A 23,609-nucleotide genomic window follows, 5' to 3' on the forward strand; every position below is an offset into this window, starting at 1 on the left:
TCCACACCCAGGCTCGCCAGCTGAGGTCCACAAGGCGGCTACCGTAGCTCCGCAAACCAGGTCCACTCCTGAACATAACGGTGGGAAACAGAATTTCAAGTGGGAAAAAGAACAGAATGCACCTGGTACAGAAGCTTGGAGGAGCTGCAGTTAAGTCGGCACGGTAGAAGATATTGGCTGCGTCTGGGTCCCAGGACACCTTTGTGACCCCTGGGATTGGGGGCTGTGATTAACATTATGTGCAATAGGGAGAACCTTTGCCAAAAGGAAGACGTGGAAAGAAGTCATCCTGTTATCAGAAGTAAGAAGGGGATACCAGGCGGACTCCAAAACAAAACCACCAACGTCCACTAGAATTAGCTAAATAATAATAAGCTCAAGTAAAGCCTAGGTTCCTAGATCTCCTTGGTGATGTATCATCTGAGCCAAAGTACAGAACTTTCTGTGGCAGACAGCTGTCTGTCCATCAAAACTTGCTCCACCTCCAGCCTAGGGTTGTAGTTTACAAGGGGTTGCCCATCTGGGGACTACACTTCCCAGGCTGGCCTCCCAGTAGCCACTCGAGACCGTGTGACTAGGCTCTGCCAAGGGCACATTAGTCGGAAGTAGGTGTGTGTCTTTTAGGACATGAGTGGAACTTCTCCGGGTGCAGCTGTGGGGGATGACGGAGTCACAAGATGGAGGGCTTTCAGGCCCTTGATGGACACCTTCCATCTCAGACCTGAGAATAAGCAGTCAGGTTCTATGGCTTCGAAGCTTTGTATTTGGGGGATTATTGATTTCAGGAGCAAATGTGGCCCTAACTAAAATACTTTCCAGGACATTATAATGAAATCTGGATTATCAATACAATTGTGATATGACTACCTTTTGCATTGGCCCTGAATGCGGATGGGTAAAGAGCATTTAAAAGTAGTCCACATTTCAAGATTTTTTGCAACTCAGAAAGAGTATGATGTTATCTTTGGCGGGATCTGGGTGAAGGGCACATGAGAATTCTCTGTACTATTTTTGCAACTTCTTGTGGGTCAAACTATATCAAAATAAAAGGGTATCCAAAATAAAGGATATCCAAAAAAGGTTAAAAAAATATTTTTTTTCAAACTTTCGCCAACAGCTCTGGATTCCCACAAGAAGGGAAGGGTCTCAGTTTCCCCTTCTGTAAAAAGAGAACTAGATCAGTAGTGTTCAAAGCATAGTGTCACTAACAGTGTTCCAACAGCTCAGCAAATATCTGATTTGAATTTCATCTTTAACATATAATTAATACCATTTGAAAATACACACCCAAAAGTGTTTACACGCTAACTTTTTTTTTTTTTTTTTTTTGTCTTTTAAACTGCTTTATTAACGTCACAATATATAATGAACACCTTGCCATGCAATAGGGTAAAACTCCCCTGCTGACAGAATCTTACATTTTGGGTCAAAATACAACATTCAATTAGAAGCTGGTCATAGGAGACCCACAAGAGACATGTAACACCAAAAGGTTTACAACAAATGTACGTTGAGAACATTAAGTTTAGGAAGCAGGTGTGTCTTCCTATTAACTTCAGGGAAAACATCAAGATTCAAGGCATAAGGCAAAACTCATCAAGATGGTCATGGTGAGGAGGGTCAGTGCTAACTGCCCGCAGACTATGACTGAAGTGCTTTTCCCTCAGCTTTTCCATCAGCTGTCTCATCTCGTCCCCAATCCTTTCCATATTCTCCTCTCTCATCCTTGCCTGTGGTTCTCCAAGCCTCTGAATCAGGTCCCACCTATACTGCAGGATGGGCTGCCTAACACGGAACCGCCTACGATTTACTCTAGGCACACAATATTCACCAGCTTCCAAAGGGAGGGCCAACGGCTCTCCTTTATTAGCAACTTGCTCCTTTTCATCCTTTTTCTCATTTTTCTGTTTGGCATTCTCCACGTTGAGATTTTTTACTGCTTGTTCCTCTTTGGACGCCATTGCTCCTGGGCCTATCCTTGCAGTCTCCTCCTCCTCCCGATTCTCGCCGAAGAGTGCGCCGCCGCGACACTTAGACCTGCACACCTGCTTCCCCTCCGCCTCCGACTCTTTGGGGCCGCCTCTGGCCCGCACGCCCTCAGGGACACCGGGAGCAGGCACCGAGAAGCAAGCGAGTCTACACGCTAACTTTTAACACACTGAGGACCCCAGGAGATTCACTTTCAGATTCCCTCTTTGACGCTCAAACTTTGGAACAAAGTGTCTCCTTTACCATCTATGCATTATATTTGAACCTCCTCTGAGTCAATAATTACATAGATTGTAACTACATTGTTTTGGTTTCTTGGAGATGGGCACTAAGAATTTGCTTTAGTTTGCTCAAATTAGGCCTGTATCATAATTAGAAAAATGCAAATTAAGTCTACAACTTAGCATTTTTTACCAATCAGATTGACAAAGATCAGAAATGTGATAACACTGTGGGAGTGAGTATGAAACCCGTGCTCTAACAAGTTACTGATGGGAGCTCTAAGTGGTACAACCCCACTGGAATGCATCAAACCTTTAAATGTCCTTTGACCCAGCAGTTCTATTTTTGGAAGTTATTCTACAGATATACTCTCTCCCTTACAGGTATAAAACAGACATAGATATTTGTTGCAGCTTTGTTTGTAGTAACAAAGAACTGGAAACAAACTAAATGTCCATTAACAGGAATTGTGTATAAGTACGTTTTAGTATATGTATGTGTACAATGGAAAATTGAACCCTTCCTAAAGCAAAGAGGCAGAACTAGACCACCTCTAAACAATATTTTCCAAGATACATTGTCATGCCCAAAAAGTGGGGTATAGAATGTTGTTTGCATTATAGTGTAATTTGGACAAAAGAAATGGATGAGTATACATAGCCTTTTTTTACAGACGTAGGAAACCTCTGAAGAACGCCCAAGAGGGGCGCCTGGGTGGCTCAGTCATTAAGCGTCTGCCTTCGGCTCAGGTCATGATCCCAGGGTCTTGGGATCGAGCCCCACATCGGGCTCCCTGCTCAGCTGGAAGCCTGCTTCGCTTCTCCCTCTCCCACTCCTCCTGCTTGTGTTCCCTCTCTCACTGTGTCTCTCTCTGTCAAATAAATAAATAAAATCTTAAAAAAAAAAAAAAAAAGAACGCCCAAGAAACTGGTAATATAGCAGTTGCTTCCTAAAAAGGAAACTGGGGGACCTGGGGGAAGTTGAAGGATACCAGCTTTTCCCTGTATACCCTTTTTATACTGTTGGAGTATTTTCATGTTCCTGCATTAACTATATAAAAGAGTGAAAAAAAGCAAGGCCTGTGTCTGCTTGCTCCTATGAAATCACCTAAGTCAATGTAACTATTAAAACACAGGTGTGCCACCCTCAGTTAGGTGCCAGGCAAGACTCAAAGCCAAGTCTCATCAAAATAATTGGTTGTGTAATCACCACTTAATGCACAACGGGTTGAGTCTTGATCATATCCTTTTACAGAGGGGTTTTGCGCTTCTTTTAGCTTTCAAGTTTTTCTTTGTCGACTTTAATGTTTATATAAGGATTGCAGGTAGTTTTTGAATATTGTTAGTGAATCAATTTTGGAATAAATTTTTCCCCGGTCCCCTTCAAAGATTCTGGATCAGCTTTCACTGATGAAGCCAGGAGGTGCCCGCTAGAGTTACCCAAGGCGTGTCTCCATGCTGCCTGCTGGGACCACACGCCCTGATATTCTGTTCCAGTACATCTGGGTGGTGCCCGAGCATGTGTTTTCCCAGCCAGTGCCCGTGGAGAGTCCGAGGTGCTCTCCAGTTAAGAATCACCTGCGGCATCCAGAAAAGTGAGAATAAAACTGTAAGCCCCACAAAACTTACTGCAACTATGTCAGTCATGGCCCAATCAGAGAAAAAGAGAAGCAACTCTGAGGATTTAAGTGTAAATTTAATGCAGGGAATTTGATACACGCGGGATAAGAGGGTTGAAAAGCCAAATGGGAGTGGTTAAGCAACCAAGAGATTAATAACAGCTAGAAGGCACTACCCACCCCCCCCTTCTCCCCAGGGATGAGGCTGGGACCAAAGGGGTGTTTTCAGAGACAAGGGACTGGTGTCACCTGGCCGAGATGAGGCCACAGTGGTCCGGCTGGGATCTGGGGCCATAGAGCAGACAGCCACAGCCACCACGGCAGAGAGGGAAGGGAAGAAACAGGCTGGCTTTTCCCTTCCTCCCGTTAACCAAACCTGGCAGGAAGCCAAAAGCTCCCAAAGCCTGGAAACACAGATAGGGGTCAGCTGCCCTGCCAAGGAGAGCTGAGCAGGGGAGGCAGGGAATGGATCAGAGACCAACAGACTCAGGGCCCGGACCCCCTGCTTTGGTTAAATACACGGTGGAAAACTTGCGCCGCAATTTTCTGGGTAATTTTGACAAACTTTGAGTGGAGAGGTCGTTGATATGAGTGCCTTTGGAAGTGCAAAGCTCTGGGTTAGCCATCCCTGTTAGCCTTTGTCTGAAAACTGAGAGAGGTCTAAAAATATTTGCTCACCAGTTACCATACAATTTCAATGGAAGGCACAATTTTTCTGGATTTGGTCATCATATCACACTTCTGTCTGTATGTTTAACTAAAAAGGGGAAAATGCTTCCCAAAGGTTTGCTTTAACAGTGGTCTTCCAAAGGAACTTTGATACTATCTATCTATCCGTCACTTTTTATAAATCAGGCCCCATTATAGATGCTGGTTACAACAAGGAAGAAAATAAACAAAAGTTCCTGCCCTGAGAACTTACTTTTTAGTGCCCTATGCATGATCGCTATAGGAAACTACATTTGTTAAAATGTTTACTATGGAAGGGGCACCTGGGTGTCTCAGTCGATTAAGCGTCTGACTCTTGATTTTGGCTCAGGTCTTGATCCCAGGGTCGTGAGTTCGAGCCCCACATTGGGCTCCACCCTGGGCATGGGGCCTACATAAAAAAAAAAAAAAAAAAGTTTACTATGGGAAAAAAATTGATTACTTGAAATTATGAACTATCTTGTTAAGAGAAGGGCATCTTTGCTCACAAAACTTGCGACAATGAATCCAGTGATTATGACCTTGTGATTCTTGTTATGATTTATATTACCAGAATTTAAAGATGTGTATTCTCTTAATAATTTAAGAAAGTATCTGAAAATCTCCTTCCAGAAATTATTTAAGTAAGAAAAGAATTCTGATAGATTGATTTTGAAGCGCTATGCAAATCTCTGTTCTTCTACAGTTTATGTTACCTGCCCTCAAAGATTCTTACCTGAGATCATCTTTTACTGGCCTTCTGACCGGAGGAAATCTATTTAACTTTTATGAGACTCAGTTCCTACATCTATAAAATAGTGATAATAGTGTCTATCCTTCTGTTGTTCTGGGGATTGAATGGCAAACTACAGGTAAGGCCGGTAATTCCTTGGCAGAGATTTTTAGTCAAAAGAAATATTTAAACTGGGGCGCCTGGGTGACTCAGTTGGTTAAGCAACTGCCTTCGGCTCAGGTCATGATCCTGGAGTCCTGGGATCGAGTCCCACATCGGGCTCCCTGCTCAGCAGGGAGTCTGCTTCTCCCTCTGACCCTCCCCCCTCTCATGCTCTCTCTCTCTATCTCATTCTCTCTCTCAAATAAATAAATAAAATCTTTTAAAAAAAGAAATATTTAAACCATAGGAAAGGACAAATCCCTTTTTCTATTAGAAACATATTGGAGGGGTGCTCATGCTCTCTCTCCTCTCTCTCTCTCCTGAATAAATAAATAAAATCTTAAAAAAAAAAAAAGAAACATGGGAAATGTGGATACATTCAAACACATGCAGCACAAGGGCAATGATCTAGGGAACTGACTCAATCTTTTTTTTTTCCCTAAGATTTTATTTATTTAAGAAAGAGCACAAGTAGGCAGAGCAGCAGGCAGAAGGAGAGGAAGAAGCAGACTCCGCACTGAGCAGGGAGCCTGATGTGGGGCTTGATCCCATGACCCCAGGATCGTGACCTGAGCTGAAGGCAGATGCTTAACTGATGGAGCCACCCAGGTGCCCCAAAACTCAATCTTGATACCAAGAAGCAACAGGGAGGAGTGGGGATTAGGGTAAACTAGAGAGGCTAAGAGAAGTTTCATCAGATCTGAAGAAGTTTCTCAGATCCAGGCAAGTGTTACCATACACATATGATAATCCAGGCCTGGATTTGCCAGATCTTTCCATTAAAAAAAAAAAAAGGCTTTAAATCCCAATTTTTATCAAATATAGAAATGTAGAAGTGGGTTACTCACTGAAGAGCTTTTCTGGAATAATGTCCCAACACTGGTATAAAACTGTGCTGCCCAAGACAGTAGTGACTAATTAACATGTGGCTTCTGAGCCCCTGAAATGTGCCTGGGTCTCAGGGAAGATGTCTTCTACCAGATACACACCAGATCTGAAGACTTAGCTTTGGATTGTAAACTGTTAATAATAATATTAAAATATTGATCATTTTTTAGAGGCGTCTAGGTGGCTCAGTCAATTAAGTGTCTGCCTTCGGCTCAGGTCATAATCCCAGGGCCCTGGGATTGAGCCCCGTGTCGGGCCCCCTGCTCAGCGGGGAGCCTGCTTCTCCCTCTCTCTCTACCCCTCCCCCCTGCTCGTGCTCTCTCTCTCTCTCTCTCTCGTTCTCTCTCAAATAAATAAATAAAATCTTTAAAAAATAAATAAAATAAAATATTGATAATGTTTTAATATTGATTACATGTTGAAATGTTAATAATTTGGATATATAGAATACATAAAAAAGTATTAAAATTTTTTAAAAATCCCAATTTTTACAAGAAATTTGCCATTTTTTAGGCATTGGCAACAGATTTATATTTATTCTACAGTCTAGATTTCCAACACGTAGCAGGATTATATCTACAACCTACGGGAAGTTGGCCTTTGCTAAATTGTATTCTATTAATTGAGAAGTAGTCAAAACTTTAAGAACAGAAGGAACCATGAGCAGGCAAAGGCTTTTTAAGAAACGTAATTCTTACTGAGAACTTCATCTGGAAGGAGCCCATATTGAGAAAATGGTCTGAAAAGAAAAGGAGAGGAAAAACCCTTCCAAATGGTGTTGAAACACGTTATCCTAGGAGCTCTGTTCAGGACAGCTGGCATAGAGAGATAATGGGTTCATATGGGCCAATAAAAAAAGCCAAGGGTATATTACTTATGATATCTAAAAAAAAATTAACATCCAATAGCATATCAAATAAATTATGATGCAATCCTATAATAAAATACTATGCAACCATTAAAAGTAACAGTTAGGAGCAGAAGCTTGCAAACACCAAGAGCATCACAGTCACCCAGGGAGTTTATCAAATGTTCAGATGCCTAGGCTTCATACCAGTGCATCTGAAGCAGAGCTTCCACACATGGAGTTGGGACAACATCCCAGGTGATTCTAATCACCAACCAAACTGGGAAAACTCTTCAAAATCAAAGCCAATTATGAAACAGTATGCATAGTATTGTGTTTGATGAGGATTCGACTCCACTGCATGTGAAAGAAACACCCCACCCCCATGCACGAACACACATACAAGTAACAGTAGCTGAAACAAAATAAAAGTGCATTTCTCATGTAAATGAAGCCCAGAAGTAGGAAGTCCAGTTGACAGGTCCACAAAGAAGTTAGGGACCTGGGCTGCTTCCAACTCACCACCTGACCATACCTAGAGTAAAACTTCATTCTCATAGTCCAAAATGGCAACTGGAGCTCCACCCAACACATCTTCTTTCTAAGCAAGGGAGGCAGGGAATGAAAAAGTGGCAAATGGCTATGTCCCCTGTTATGCTTAGGAGATGTCCCAGAAGTTACATCACAGCATTTCATTTACATTGCAAGAATGTAATCATATAGCTATGGCTAGCAACAAAGGAGGCTGGAAAAAGCCTTCTTCCAGGAGGCCATGCACTCAGCTGCAAATCAGAAATTCTGCTACTAAGAGAATTTGAGGCAACCAATGTTGGGTACATGAACAGCAATCTCTACCAGAAGTATAATATTTATATGGTGAGTCATATTGATTTGAACCATATGAAATTAACATTTTTAAGTTAAAATAGACAAATATCAGCAATTCATTTGAGTCATTCTATTGTATTTCTATGGAAAAATCTAAGAAGATATATAGTACATATGTGAATACTGGTTGTCTCTGGACGGTGGGATCTCAGGTAGCCATGTATTATTTGTGTAATCTTTAAAAATAAGGATCATAATATGTACACAAAAAGGGAGATTAAAAACAGCATGTAAATTAAAATCATATTTTTATAAAATATATGAACACAACTTGTGGGTTTATCTATGAATATATATATATACACAGACACAGAGAAAAAAAGAGTTTCAGTATATATATCAATCAAAATATTATTTCTGGGGGTGCGTGGCTGGCTCAGTCAGTAGAGTAGGCAATTCTTGATCTTGGGGTTATAAGTTCAAGTTGCACATTGGGGGTAGAGCTTATTTTTTTTAATGTTATTTCTGGGTAGGGGTTTATAAATGGGTCTTATTTTCTTTCTTATATTTTTCTGTATTTTTTCCAAATTTCTAACAGTGAACTTGTAATACTTGTACAATAAGAAAAGCAAATATAGGAAGAAAAAAAAAATAAGAAAAGAGGAAATTTTGAAGCCAAAAAAAAGAAAAAAAAAAAAAACCAGTGCAATGATCTACACATACAAGAGAAAGTATGGCTGGGCATAGTAGCAAATGTTCAAAATGGAGCTGATGGAAACATACATAAATTCATTCAACAACAAAAACTGTATTGAGGCCCCTGTGTACCAGACCCTGTCCTAGGCTCTGGGTATACAAGGTTAATAAAACAAGCCAGATCTATGCTCTCCTGGAGCTCACAGTCAGGTAGGAAAATAGAAAATAACCAAGTAAGTTAAATAAAAAATAAATAAATAAGAAGAAGAGCAGGGATTTGTTGCCTAGTTATATGAGCTAGGCACTATTGTAAGCACATTATACATATTGACTGATTTCCTCTGAAAAAAAATTTGATGAACTTAACTCAACTTACAGAAAATTGAGACATAGAGCAGTTGCCCAAAGTCACCCACGTAGCTCAAGGATTTATATGGTGGTGGACAAGCTGACTCAAGAACCAATTGGTAAACTCCAGGCTTATACTCAACAAGAATTACCTGAGGCACTTGGGAAATATATGTAAATTACCAGGTCTTGCCCTAGGAAATTCTGCAGTAGGTCTAGATTGGGACTTGAGAGTTTGGTTGCTCCCAAGCCCTCTAGATGTTTCTTCTCTTCAGGCTGATATGAAGAATACTGCTCTCAGCACAAGGAAGTCAGAGTGGGGCTTACCTCTCTGGGCTTGGGGAGCTGGAGTAGCACTGACTGGGAAGGGTCATGAGGCTGGAAACGTTCTGTACCTTGATCCAGGTGGGACTTACCCAGGTGTGCACATATGTGAACATTTATCAAGCATTCAAAAATAAACATGGCCCTAAGCTGCAGTGCCTTTCTGGATCGTGTTAGCTAGGGATAGGTATAATGAAGGTGATGTGGTAGAGTGCCAAGAGGAGTAGGTGCTTTAGATATGGGACAGGAAAAATTGCCCCGGGAAAGTGACATTCCATTTGGCCTTGGGTGAGAAAGAAGCCAGGCCTGCAGAAGACCAGGGAAAAGCAATCCAGGCAGAGGGAGGAGCAGATGCAGAGCCCCTGGCGTGACGGCAAGAAGGCAGGTCGTGCTGGCCTGAGCAAAGCAAGAGGAGAGCAGTAGATGTGCAGTGGGACTGGTGGGTAATGGCCAGTTCACATCTAGCTCATTCCTGCCAATCCCTCAGGTTGGAATTGCCACCCCCACCCCCCACCTTCAAATATTGCCCGCTCTCGATTATTACCTCCTCACAGGCCTTCCTTGACTATTCCTGTGGTCATTATCATGACCTTGTTTTACGTCTTCTGAGACCTTATCATTATTAAGAAATCACACTGCGGGGCACTTGGATGGTTCAGGCAGTTAAGCATCTGCCTTTGGCTCAGGTCATGATCTCAGAGTCCTGGGACCGAGTCCCTCATCGGGCTCCCCGCTCAGCAGGGAGTCTGCTTATCTCTCTTCCTCTGCCCCCCTCCTGCCTGTGCACACACTCTCACTCTCTCTCTCTCTCTCTCTCAAATAAATAAATAAAATCTTTTAAAAAAAAGAAAAAGAAAGAAATCACACTGCTGATTTGACTATTTGATGTCGACGGAATCACTAGCCACTAGCCAAGTTCTATTAGAGCAGGCACCAAATCATCTGGATCACCCTTGTACCTCCAGGGACTAGGGCAGTGTCTGGTCTATTGCAACACTTATATATAAAAATAATTGGTGGAGGAATGAACAAACCCTTAAAGGAAGCAGCAGGGAAAATTCCATTAGTTATACAGTCATATTTAGTGAGAGCCTACTATGTGCCAGGCATTAGGCCAAGTCGCTGGGGATAGACAGATCAGTGAAGCAGAGATTTTTCTTTTTTTTTTTTTAATCCCACTTTCTTGGGAACTTTTGAATTTGTAAGGGGGGACAGGTAAAACACCTGTCGATAGATATACTCCAGATACATAATGTTAAATGTAATAAGTTCTAAGAAGAAAGAAAAGGCAGACCAGAAAAAGACAGGGAACGGTTGGGTGCGGGAAGAGGGAGCTTCAATATTAAAATGGGCTAGCCAAGCCTGGGCTCTCCAAGAATGGGAGTTTGAATCAAGACCCAAAGATAGTAGGGAGCTTGGCAGATGGGAACAGTAGCGTAGGAGACTTGAGGCTGGAGAGTGCTTGGCGCTGAAGTCTGAGTAAAGGAGAGAGTTGTAGGAGATGAGGTTGGCCAAGCGGACACAGATCAGAGAGGACAGTGTCAATCATCAGCTGGGATTTCAACTGCTGGCAACTTGGAAACGCTCGTTCTCGGGCCTCGCCCCAGACTTACTGAGTCAGAACCTCTGGGACGGATCTAGCAGTCTGTGTTCTAGCGAGCCCTCCAGGTGACAGTGCACGATAAAGTGGGCAGAACGCTGGAGCAGGGCGCCTTTGGCGATTGATCCTAGTTGTTAATCTAAGGATCCACGTGATCACTGTCCTCTTTATTTCATAGCTGGGCAGGGGACCCGCCCAGCGCTCTGCTGATTTGCCCGCCACTGACGCTCAGCTGGGGTTTCTCCCAAGCCTGCGGCGCCCGGCACACCCACCCCCCCCAACCGCAGCTCGACGCGGTCCCCCTCCGCAGAGCATCCCGGCGACCCGGGAGCGCCGCCTTGGGGACCAGACGCCCAGAGCGGCAGGTGCAAAGGCGCCCGAGCCGGGGAGGCCAAACGCGTCGGCCACGACTGCAGGGGTGCGGGCCGGGCGGCGGCTGCAGCGGCCGGAGGTGGGGGCGCATCCCGAGCCGCCAGGGCTTGCCCAACCCGCCGGGACGTTTGTGCGTGGTCCAGATCCCGGGGGATTCCGCGGTCCGGGGCCGCGCGGCCCGGGCATCGGGATCGGCCCGCAGCTTCCCCGGGGAGCCGCTGATGCAAAGCCAGGCTGGGGCGGCCGGGCCCGGCCAGCGCCCTCTAGGCAGCGGAAGTGGAGCTTGCTTTACATCCGTCCTCCCCGCCTGGCGGAGTTGGAAGAAGGAAGGCTGGGGGGGTGTGGAAAAATAAAAGGAAAAGTCCTTGCACCATGTAGATCAGCGCCCCCCACCCTGGCACCCCGGCCGGCCGGGGACCTCCCAGTCTGTGGCCATGAACGCGAGCAGCGAGGGCGAGAGCTTCCCGGGCTCGGTGCAAAGTAAGTGCTTTTCCGGGCTCAGTGCGCGCTCCGGGGCCCAGTGCGCGCTCCGGGGCCCGGGCCCAAGCACGTCTGCGACGCAGCGAGCAGGCCCGGGGCCCCGAAATCGGGGTGACGGCCCCGAGCCGGCGTCTCGGGCACCGCGGCGGGCGCGCCGTGCAGGGGGCGCCGGAGTGGGCTTAGGATGGGGGCACCCAACCCAGTGCAAGGCGGGGGGCGCTCTCCAGCCTCGCAAGACCCCTTGTAAGGGAACGGTGGGGGAGGGCATGCCGTTCAGACAATCGCCACCCCCTCGGGGCATTCCCCGTTCCCCCCCCCAGGCGGAGTTTGGGGGGATTTGGGGGTAACTGCGATTACGCTGATGGGAAAACTTCTGCCTCGGTGGCTTAAAATCCTTGAAGTCTGGGGATCTGAGGGTTGCATGATGTCTGGCGGGCTGGGCTTGACGGCGCACTGGAAAGCCTTTTACACATTAAAGGTGGAGATCTGAATGGGGAATGGGGCGGTGGTCGCTTTCTTTGAGTTTGGGATTCATTTTAATTTTCCTGATGAGGACAGCAGCCTTATTCAAGTACCTGATTTCACCCGCTGCATTGTTTCCCAAAGTGTGGTCCAGAGACTGAGCGCAAACCGGCCACCTGGGAGCGCGAGCGCTTATTTAAAAAAAGAAAAAAGCTCCTTGGGCCCCACCCATTAGATGGGGGACGTGGGGGAGGGGATCTGTGGCCAGACGCTGAGCGGTTCGGTTACACACAGTTTGAAAACGACCCCGTGGCACAGGGGTTTGCAGACACCTAGCACATAGTAAGCGCTTAGCTTGTTAGCTGTTGTGGAGACATTGCCTCCCAAACTTGGCTGGGTATTCTTTGCATAACTTGTGGAAAAGCACAGATTTCTCAAAACACCAGCCCCTCCTGCACCCTACCTCCGTTAGGACTCAGTATCTCCGATATGTCCATGTTTAACACACACACACCCCAATTGTTCTGATGCCGGTACAGGTTTGGAGAACATAGTGAAGATAAAGGAATTCTTTCTTGTTGCTGTTGAGCTCGCACCTGTACCCAGTGTTTTCTGTTTGGTCTATTAATTCTCACTACAAATGCAGGAGGTTAGGTATATTTTATCATTCCAAATTTTCAGAGGGGGATACTGTCGCATTCAAATAGGGTATCTCAGTAATAACCCCACCAGGTGTCCTGCCAGGGCACGGAGACCCCTGTGCTGGCCCTTTACAAGCACCATCTTATTTAATCCTCTTAACCGTCCTACGGAACAGAAACTTCTACCCATTTTACAGATGAGAGAGACCAAGCCCAAGTCACTGTTTGTCAACTGTAGTGTCGGGATTCTAAGGAAAGTCTAGGTCATTGCGTATGCACTTGCCACATACTGGAGACACTGTCATTAAAACCCTTTCATACCGGGTATCATTCTTGTTGGAGCATTAAGGAATCCTCATCAATATGGTCACCTCATCTTCCGGTTCCTTGTTTTCCTGTTAGTCTCATAGGCACCTCGGCTGCAGGGAGGTAGTGTTCCAGAGAAATAGAAAAAGCTTCATTCCTTCCATCCATTGATTTCGATGTACTTAAATGCACAGGGCGCTCTGCAAAATGGCTTATAAAACATTACAATACAGCCCACACTAGCTCTCCTTAGCAGGTCAACCAAATTGTATTACCACACAGAGCTTTTTTTGTCTTAGCTTGACTTGGGGGAAATTGAACATAATATAAATATTTATAAATTTTCAGAAAGTTATGATTCATATATACCAACCATATATGCACAAAGGTAGTTCTCATATGATTTAGATTTGAGGAAAATTAGAAATAATATAAAGACCTTCTAAGTACTGAGATGATGCATAGATAACAGAATAGTGTATTATTAGATAATTATATATATTTTTAAAGATTGATTTATTTGAGAGAAGGGGAGAGAGAGAGAGAGTGGGGAGAGGGGCAGAGGGAGAGAATCTCAAAGCAGACTCCCCACTGAGCACGGAGCCCGCTGTAGGGCTCCGTCTCACCACCCATGACATCATGATCTGAGCCGAAACCGAAAGTCGGGTGCTTAACCTACTGAGTCACCTAGGCACCCTTTAAATAATTATACTTATAAAAATTTTAGTGATCTAGCCACAATGCTTATGCAATGTTATGTGGGGAAAAGACTAATTTTACAGTACATTATGATCTTAACTTTTAAGCATAAAGAAAATAAATGGAAGAAAATATTTTGTAATGTTCATGGTACACATAGGTGGAAAGATTGTGAGTGATTTTCCCCCTGCTTCTTCTCTTCCAAATTTTCTGTTATAAACATGAGTTTCCTTATAATAAGACAAAGAAAATTTTAAAAAATAAGAATGAAGGTAGTCATATTAGAGACATTAATTGATTGTATTTCTTCATTTAACCAACATTTACATAGCACTTTCTAAAATAGTGCCAGGTATTATGGTAAGTTCTTTGCAAATGTTAACACAGTATTAACACTTGGCATCACTACTATTGAAAGACAATGTCCCTATCAGTTAGGAATGAATTTTAGCTACAGGTAACAAACTGAACTATACCAGCCTAATGAGAAGTCATGAATTAGTTGATTCAGGGAATCTAAGAAGTAGAGATCAGCAGATGTAGGGATCTTAGCATTTTCCTCATAATAACAATATGGTTGCAGAAGCTCCTGGCATCACATCTGTGTTCAAGGCCAAAAGAGGGAACCAGTGCCATTCATGTCTTATCCCTTTTTATTATGAAAGCCAAACTTCCCAGAAGTTCTCATGCATGTAAGGAACCAAGATTATTTAGTAGTTCTCATGGCAGGGTCGGGGGAGGGGGGTATAAAAGTGGAGGGATTGGTTTTCATAATGATTGGGGAGTAAAACTACCTTTCACTGGGCTAGGACATGGCTACTGGTCCTTCAAAGTGCAAGCAGCCCTGCACATCAAAGAACTTTTTTTTTTTTTTTAAGATTTTATTTATTTGTCAGAGAGAGAGAGCACGCACGCACAGGCAGGGGGAGCAGCAGGCAGAGGGGAAAGCAGGCTCCCCGCTGAGCAAGGAGCCCGATGTCGGACTCGATCCCAGGACCCTGGGATCATGACCTGAGCCGAAGGTAGTTGCTTAACTGACTGAGCCACCCAGGCGTCCCTCAAAGAACTTTCTTGCATAAAATGCCACTAGTGCCCCTGCAGGCAGCAATCCCTGGGGTTTGGGAACATTGCTGCTAAGGGAGAAGAGGGGAGTAGAATGGACATCAGGCCAGCCACTAGCCATCTCTGCCACTGTGTCCTTTTTTCTACCATGAATCTGGGTTTGTGCTCTAATTTCAAGCTGTTTGAAATCAATTAATTAACCTGTGGCTTTCCCTTTGTCCCGTGGAGTTCCAGGTGGCACAACGGTGCTGGTTGAGCTCACTCCGGACATCCACATCTGTGGCATCTGCAAGCAGCAGTTTAACAACCTGGACGCCTTTGTGGCTCACAAGCAAAGTGGCTGCCAGCTGACCAGCACGTCCGGGGCAGCCCCCAGCACGGTCCAGTTTGTATCTGAAGAAACAGTGCCTGCCACCCAAACTCAGACCACCACCAGAACCATCACTTCCGAGACCCAGACGATCACAGGTACAGCCGGGGGGGGCGGGGGGGCCGGGGGGGACTGTTAGAGTTGGCCTGGTTATGTCCCAAACACCTCCGTGGAACTTATTAAAAATATAGATTCCCAGGGTCCACCCTGTAGAGTTGCTGATTCATTATTTTTAACAAGCTCCACTGGGAAGCCAGCTTCCCAGCCAGGTTTGAGAACTGCTGGGTGGAAACATTAACTGTTAGCTGTTATAGGTGTTGTCACATGTTAAAACAGACAAAAAGCAGATTTCTAAAACAAAAACCTGTATACACTAAGGGAAAAAAAGACTTGCAGGAAATACATTGCATGAAAAAAGAAAGTAGTTATTTTGGGTGGTGGGAGTATGGGTATGGGTATGATCCCAGAATTTGCATTATTTTTATAAAGGGACCAAAAACATGGGGGGGGGAGTTGTTTTTGTTTTTGTTTTAATTTACCAATGGGCTTTGATGCCTCCCCACCACCCCACCCCACCCCCATGTTGCCAGCTAGGAAAATAGAAAAGTTCATCCTAGTTCTTGGTTGTGTTCACTTACTCCACCAAAAATAAATTGCAGATGGATCCAGAATTTAAATGTGCACAGTGAAACCATAAAAGTTCTAGAGTAAATATACACACACAGACACACACTCACACTAACATGTACCTTTACTTACACTTCTATGATCTGTCTCAAGGGACTAGACAGACAACTTTAAAAATGTGAAGTCACCCATTTATGAAATAGATAGTGCAGGCACTTCTGGGTCCTGTGGAGAAACAGACAGTGTATTCCTTAGCTAAAGGCATTCAGATTTTTAAAATTAAAATATATGGGGCTCCTGGCTGACTCATTTGGTGGAATATGTGACTCTTGATCTTGGGGTTGTGAGTTTGAGCCCCACATTGGGTGTAGAAATTATTTAAAAATAAAGTCTTTAAAAAAATAATTACATATATATAATATATATGTCATTATAAATATGATAATAAAATATATATAATAGATATACCAATACTATGCCTACCAAAGAAGACAGGCTGGCCCCCTCTGGCAAAAGAAAAACCATCGTGTATGTGGCTACAAATAAAGTTACAAATTTCCCAAAGTAAAAACAATGTATAAAACTGAAGACCAACAGCTGGGGGAAAAAAAAAAACTGCAACACAGATGACCAAGGCTTAATGTCCTTCATATATAAAGAACTCCTAGGGCGCCTGGGTGGCTCAGTCGGTTAAGCGACTGCCTTCAGCTCAGGTCATGATCCCGGGGTCCCAGGATCGAGTCCTGCGTCGGGCTCCCCGCTCAGTGGGGAGTCTGCTTCTCCCTCGGACCCTCCCCCCTCTCATGTGCTCTCTCTCTCATTCTCTCTCTCAAATAAATAAATAAAATCTTTAAAAAAAGAACTCCTAAAAATCAATAAAGGTAGAGAAAAAGAACCAATGAAAAAGTCAGCAAAGGGCAACAGATGATGTACAAGAGACCACTGAACATAGAAGGCTGCTCCATCACCTTAGTAATTAAATTAATGCCAGTCAGAAGAAGGCCTGGGACGGTCTACTGCTTTCATTTTCTGGGGATGTAAATTCATATAACCTGGGCAATTTCGTGATATCTTTTAAATTTAACATCTTAAATTTAAAATCTTTCAAATTTTAAAATGTACATAAACACATTGACCTAGCAAGTCCACTTACCCTTTTATCCGTAAAATTTTATAAACAGATGTATAAGAGTATTCATTTACAGTATATGCTATAAAGAAAGTGGAACCTTTGTACATATACATCAAGAAAACAAATTAGATAAGCATCAGAGATTCAGACAATGAAATATGACTTAACCTTGAAAAGGGGAGCTACAGCTTTGTAGAGATACAGAAAGGTTCTCAGGGGAAGTGTAAAAAAACACACATGTGCATGCTTACATAGTATTATATTCAAGGCAAGCTTCTAGAACAGGAATGAGGCAGGTGATGTTAATGAAAGAAGCAAGCTATGCGGAGGGTAATGGGGACTCGTGGGGACTTGGTTAAGTAGAGTAAGTATACGTGACCCGTCCGAAGGGACAGCTGCCCTTTGGATCCGATCAGTTAGATGTTTAGGTTTTTCAGAGAAGCTGAAAAATGTAAAATTTCCCAAATTTTAAAACTTTGTCAGCCAAATGAAATACATTGATAAGCCTGACTGAGCCCACAGGCTTTTTCTAGACTTTTCTCCGACAGTGTGTAGCAGATAGTTAACCTGGAGCTGAGGGATGGAAAGAACCTCTAAAGGGGGGCACCGACTTTCACCTCCTTGATTTTGTATTGGTGTGGTGTTCGAATTTTTTTGGCAGTAAGCAAAGTTTTGGGATTGTCTCCTTAATGTGTCCCAAATAATATCTGCTGAGTTCTTAAAACACTGAAATATAATTACCTGATCACCTCACAAGCCTTAAAAAAAAGCACCTGGAGGTTCTCCCACTTTCTTCTGAGTTTATCTTAATAATCGTCCCAGAGGAAGTCACCAAGAAAGTGTTAAAACTAAAAACCACCTTAGCAGTGGGCCTGGGTACAACCTCCCCACTTTCCCACTGGACAAAGGGGAGCTGCAAGTGGGGGGAAGACACAGCCAACGGGCCACCACGAGTTCAAGACAGTCCTGGGACTTAGGCATTTTGGCCTTTACCCTAGTGGTCTTCTCCCTGTTCACCATCCTCAAAATCAAGCTCCCAGTAACCCCGCACACTGGGTGTGAAACCTGTAAAACGTCAGGAGGCTTCAAGGCCCGCACTTTATTTTTGGCCATGGCACCTTTCCGGGTTCTGAGGCTCTGCTTGTGCTGTTCCCTCTGCCTGAAATACTTTTCCCAGCAGAGGACCTTGTTTCATCTCAGGACACTCCCCTTCACTCTGTATGGCAACAGCCAAGATGAAGTCCTCTCTCTTCCAAATGAGCCACGTTTCTTTGCCTCAGAGCCTGAGTTTGTACCATCTGCCTGGACCTGACTTCTAGGCGTACATCCGAGCTGAGCTTAAAAGCATCTCCTCAGAGACCCCTTCCCTGACACCACGCACACACTGTTCGCCCGGCCCAGGTCAGGTCCCTGTCATTAAACCATCCCTGAGCTGTAAGCACCAGGAGGCCAGGGGCTGCACTCCTCCTGTCCACCACTGGATCCCCAGCACCGGTCTTTGTTGAGGGAATGAGCGGCTGCCCCAATCTCCCATCCATCAGTAAAGCTGACCCCACACCCACATACCTGCTCCTTCTTCTGTCCTAGGTCTTTGCTCAAAGATGTTCACCCTCCCCTTGGCATTTCCACTGCCCTGGGACCACTCACTGGGGGGCATGCCTGGGGCTTGCTGGCCGCCCTGTACACTCGGGCCGAGCCTGGAGACCTCGGTGCGCCCAGCTCACCGTGGCACCCACCGCACGGTGCTGCGGGGAGCTGCACGTTTCAGAGACAGACGGCTGGGCTTGCAACCCTGTCTGCCACCCACCAGCCTGAGACTGCGGGCAAGTCGCCCTCTGCTCTCCTTAATAGTTCTCATCTGTAAAAAGGGGTTCGAGTGGCACCTAATACTATTAGGTAATAGAATTAGGTGCCTATTACCTAGTAATCATTGTGTTATTGGAGGACTCTGTAATAATCCACATAAACGGTCTGGGATAGAATAATTGGGCTCAGTAAACAACTGCTTTTATTAACGTCGAGATTAATGAACAGGTGGCAAGATTTGCAGTATGTTCTGTCTCTGGCTGACTCAGCGGCTCTTCCTCATCGTTCTGGCTTCTCTGCCACAAAACAAGCAGAAGCCTGCTTTTTTCCCCTCCTTTCACACTGTTCCATTTGGTTTTCTGGGCCCAACTCCCCACCTGCACAGGCTTCCATGCTCCACTTAGTGGCTGTTCCCCAGCTGCCTATGGACCCGAATCCCCGGGGAGCTTATTAAAGATACTGGTGCCCGGGCTTCGCCTCCTGAATTCGAAGCTCGGGGGCTGAGGCTCCGGCATCTGTATTTCTAACAAGCTCCTGGGGGATTCCAGGTCCCAGCCACTGTGGAGAGTCACTCACTGCCCAAGGCCAGAGTCTGACCCCCGACTTGGGCAGATTTCTCCAGATATTCTCACCCAGACATTGCCCAAACTCGTTTGTGCCTCTCAGGCCGTGACTAAAGCCAGACCCTTCCTCACTCAGCTCATCTCTGTCCCATCTCTGTCCCTTCTCTGTCCAGTAACAGTTGGATGTAAAGTAAAATGTATTCTCTGCCTGCTAGCTTTGAAAGCTGCCTTTTGTTTGGCATTTGGTTTAAGAACTTTCCTACAGGTGCGGTAACATTCAATGTTGATGCTGGTGGAAACAATCAGCATCCCACTTGCATTTTCTAAGTTCTGAAAATCTTGGGGTTTAGGAGTTAGGCCCCTGAGTTGGCGTCTTGGCCACATAGGGACTTAGGAGCCTCATGACTGTGGCCAGTTACAAGAGCTCCTGGAGTCTCGTTTTTCAAGTGGGGACAAGAATAAAGAGAGAGACCACAGGGCTTGGTAGTTAAAGGGTCTGGGCCAGGTTGCCTGAGCTCAGTTCCCAGCGACAGCACTTGCTGACCAGGTAACCTTGGGCACATAACAGGATCTCAGTGTCTGTTGCCCCAACTGTAACATGACAGTACTCACCTCAGAGGGTTCTAGCCAGGGCTCCTAAATGCAAGACACTTAGAGCTGTCAGGGTTAGCTCTCCTGACTTACCAAATCAGAGGGCTGTGTAAATGAAAGGAGACAGCACATGGAAAATGTTGGTGCAGAACCTGGCTCATGACAAGCCCCCAACCAATAGTAGGTGAATTGCTCTCTTGACCTAGAAGGGTCTTTCTCTCCCCTTCTGGCTAATTCCCACTCTTTTGGTCCCAGGCTAGAAGTCACCTCCACCTAGAAGCTAGCCATGATTTCTCTGCGCCGCCCCCCCAGGTTAGGTGTTTCACTGTTTCCCCACCCAGCACTTATTTACCTCAGTTGTAACTAACTAGTAATTTGGTGACACGAAATCTTTAGTTCGCTAGAGAAGTGGATTCAGGTGCTGTCAGAGGCCAGGCAGCAACAGATATGCCGCGATAGGGAGTGGGAGGACCTGTGGACAACCAGCTGGGAAAGGAAAGCAGCCCGACAGCCAGGAACCATCAGCAGCTACGTCTTGGTGGGACTAGGAGCTGGGCTGGGTCTCGCAGCTTAGGCCGTGCTGTTCTCCTGGTGAACACGAACAGTTCACAGAACATCAGCATGAGCTGGGCCACTCTGGGACTATGGTGGAACAAGACCAAACGAGACCCCTCCCTTCCCTGTCTAAGGCACAAGATACCAAACATCCCCTCCCTACTAATCTGAGGGGCGGTTGCTTCTTTGCCTATGCCAGATGAGCCTTCTCTGCTCAGGATTCTTGATACCCAACCCTAGGCTTTCCCCCACTTCCTGACAGCTCCCAGGTAGGCTTCCTCCAGCCTCCCCGCAGCTCACCTAACGTGAGCCCCCAACCAGGAATGAGTCCTTCGTAGCAGCCCTGTTGCTGAGGTACCCCATGACTTCCATGGTTTGAGGTTTCCCTTGCGCACTGAATGACAAACTTCAACCACAGCCGTGTCCCTGGTGGTCTCTGGTCAGAGGACATTGACATGGGGAACACCCAGCCCACCTAGTTGATTTTTGAAAACCTTGAAAGAGAATCTGAAGGCTTAGTTTGGCCTGTGGGCCCCAAATGAATGGTTTAATTTCTAGTCTACTGGACTGTAAATCTCCCTGCCAGGAGGGACCTAATCCGTTCTTGTTTTCCTGCCCCCCCAGCACCAGGCCTGGGACACCGTAGGCATTCAGTAGACCAGTTAATGGAATGAGCACAGGAAAGGGCAGCTGTGAGCATTAAATGAGCGTGCATGTGGCCTGTGGCATGGTGTCTGACCCCTCGGGAGGGTCCAGCGAGGGCAGCATTGAGACTGTTGTGTGCCAGATGCTGGAGCCAAGATAGTGGAGATGCTTGCCCTTGGAGAATTCCAAGCGCATGGGGGAGAATTTAGTCGTAACATACAAGCCCAGCCGTCTGTGACAAGCATAGTCTTGTGCAGAGAGTTAGTGGAGTAGATTGGCCCCAGTGGGGAAAACCAGAGGGAAAATTGTGAGATTAAAGGTATAATAGGCCTTGAAAGACTCCCTGGCCTTTGGGAGGAAGACGGTGGGAAGGGGACATTTCCTAATGGTGATTGAGAAGTGGGGAAGCTCAAGGCAAGATCTGGTAACAGTGGCTAGAGATGACAAAAATGACAAAGAGTGTATGTGGTAGGAGCCATGCTTCAGCTCTGGCCTTCGTTCTGAAGGAGCTGGGGAGCCACTGAAAGTTGTTGAGCAGGTGAGCAATTTAGTAAAACAAACTAATGATTTGCTAGGAGGATCTGACAATAATAACAGCCGATTCTGATGTAGTGCTTATTTGCTGTCTCTTTTCTAAGCACTCCATATGAACCACAAATCAGGTACTAAGAATTATTATCCCCATTTTACCAATAACCAACTCGGGCACAAAAGGGTGAAAAGCTTGTCCAAGATGACAGAGCCAGAAAGTGGCAAATCCAAGCTAACTGGCTGCAGAATCTGCGCTCTTGACCACGCCGTGGAAGAGTCCTCATGACAGTGTTTCTCAGACTTGTTCGTGCCTCAGAACCCCCCGAAGCTCTGGTGAACCGTGCAGATACTCACACCCCCCGCCCCTCGGGGTAACATGTCCGTGGCTCTGAGCAGGGTCTGGAATTTAAACAGGCCAGTGAGGGCTTGGTTTACAGAACTGAATCGAATCTGCGTTATAAACAGATCCCCAGATCCCAAGAAGCTCGTCTGCCTGATTGTCCCCAAGCTTAAGGCCGTCTCCCACCCCCACCCCCCGCCCCAGAAGAAAGTTCACACCAAACCACCGTATCTTGGTCCACATTCCTTCCTTCCGAGCAAGTGGATCTGATTGGCTCGGCTCCTGTCAGGTATCTGCTGCTGGACCAATCAGCTGCGGCAGAGAGAGGGGGTGGAATCAGGGATGGGAGCTGAAGGAGGGCTCACCTGGGGGCTCTTAGCTGGTGGGGTCTCTGTGCACCCCGTGGGTGAAAACCCTTTTCCCTCAGGAGATAAATTCTGAGTTTGCAGTTGGATCCAGAACCCTAAATGTGAATCGTAGGCCCGGACAACATAGGAAGAAAAGAGCAATAGATTTGAATAGATGACAATGTAGTAATATCCTTCATCTGTAATGTTCATGTACAAGTCAATGAGAAAAAAAGTGAAATTCAATAGGAAAAAAAAGCTAATAGCATAAACAGGGAGTTCAGTATAGAAGGTATGAGGATGGATAAAAAATGTTGAAAGGGATTCATCCTCACCAATTATAAAGGAAATGCGCATGACACTAAACTGATCTCATTTTGTCCTATCAAATAGCCGGCGAGAGCTAGTGAAAGTAAAGGGAGAATGTAAATTGATTTAGATTTTTGGGAAGGATCTTAATTTAATTAAGTGTCAGCAAGCAATTAAATGACCATACCATTCTGACCAATTCTTCAACTTTTAGAGGAATGTAGCCAAAGAATCTGGAGGTCAATTAAAAATTAGGGGCAGGTGTTATTTATAAAAATAATACCTAGAAACCAACTCAGTGTCAAAGACAGGGGAATAGATCATGTAGCCATGCCACAACCAAAATGAAGGAATAGTATGTAGCCATTTGAAATCGTGTTTTGGATGGACGATAGCGTGCCAAACAGCTTCACATGGCAAAATTTTTTAACAAAAAAGGAGACTATAAATGATTTAAGCCATGATGCCAGTTTTATACTTTTAAAGTCTCTATACAAAGAATGTCTTAGCCATTAGGTTGGTCATTAATTCACAAATGTCCTTTAAGCCCCTGTCCTTTGTCAAGTTCTGCGTTGGGTGCCCGGAAACAGTGATGGAGAGGACAGGCATGTCCTCAAGTGGTTCATCCAACCAAAGGGAGGAGGGTGGCCATTAAATAATTTCCCAAGTAATTATTTAATCACAGGAGAGATAAGTGCTTTAGAGAAAAAGTACAGTATATAATGAGCGTACAGTGAAGCGGTGTATATAGTCATGTGATATATTGCCATGGCTGCTTTGGGCAGCTTTTATTTTCTTCTCTACACTTATTCTGTACTCCCTAGATTTT

General features: G+C 45.3%; 2 protein-coding genes across 4 annotated transcripts in view; one reads left to right on the forward strand and one right to left on the reverse strand.

Annotated features, from left to right (window-relative positions):
- Positions 1-1,324: 1,324 nt before the first annotated feature.
- On the reverse strand, positions 1,325-2,130 carry LOC112809922 (protein BEX1-like). Its single transcript, XM_025853332.2, has one exon. It carries the CDS (start codon positions 1,959-1,961, stop codon positions 1,575-1,577), a length of 387 nt encoding a protein of 128 aa, XP_025709117.1. The 5' UTR covers positions 1,962-2,130; the 3' UTR covers positions 1,325-1,574.
- Positions 2,131-11,195: 9,065 nt separating this feature from the next.
- Positions 11,196-23,609, forward strand: part of ZFP64 (ZFP64 zinc finger protein) — an 80,323-nt gene continuing 67,909 nt past the window's right edge. Inside the window, exons 1-2 of one of the 3 annotated variants that reach the window (XM_025853373.2) lie at positions 11,196-11,794; positions 15,193-15,432. In XM_025853373.2, the coding sequence (XP_025709158.1) occupies positions 11,749-11,794; positions 15,193-15,432 (286 nt within the window). In that variant the 5' untranslated portion in view covers positions 11,196-11,748. The remainder of the gene's footprint in view (positions 11,795-15,192; positions 15,433-23,609) is intronic. The other 2 variants (XM_025853372.2, XM_025853371.2) reach the window with 2 other exon arrangements.

Source organism: Callorhinus ursinus, unplaced genomic scaffold (genome assembly GCF_003265705.2).
Source record: "Callorhinus ursinus isolate GAN/ISIS: 27379988/994484 unplaced genomic scaffold, GSC_fseal_2.0 scaffold53, whole genome shotgun sequence".
Classification (NCBI taxonomy): Eukaryota; Metazoa; Chordata; class Mammalia; order Carnivora; family Otariidae; genus Callorhinus; species Callorhinus ursinus.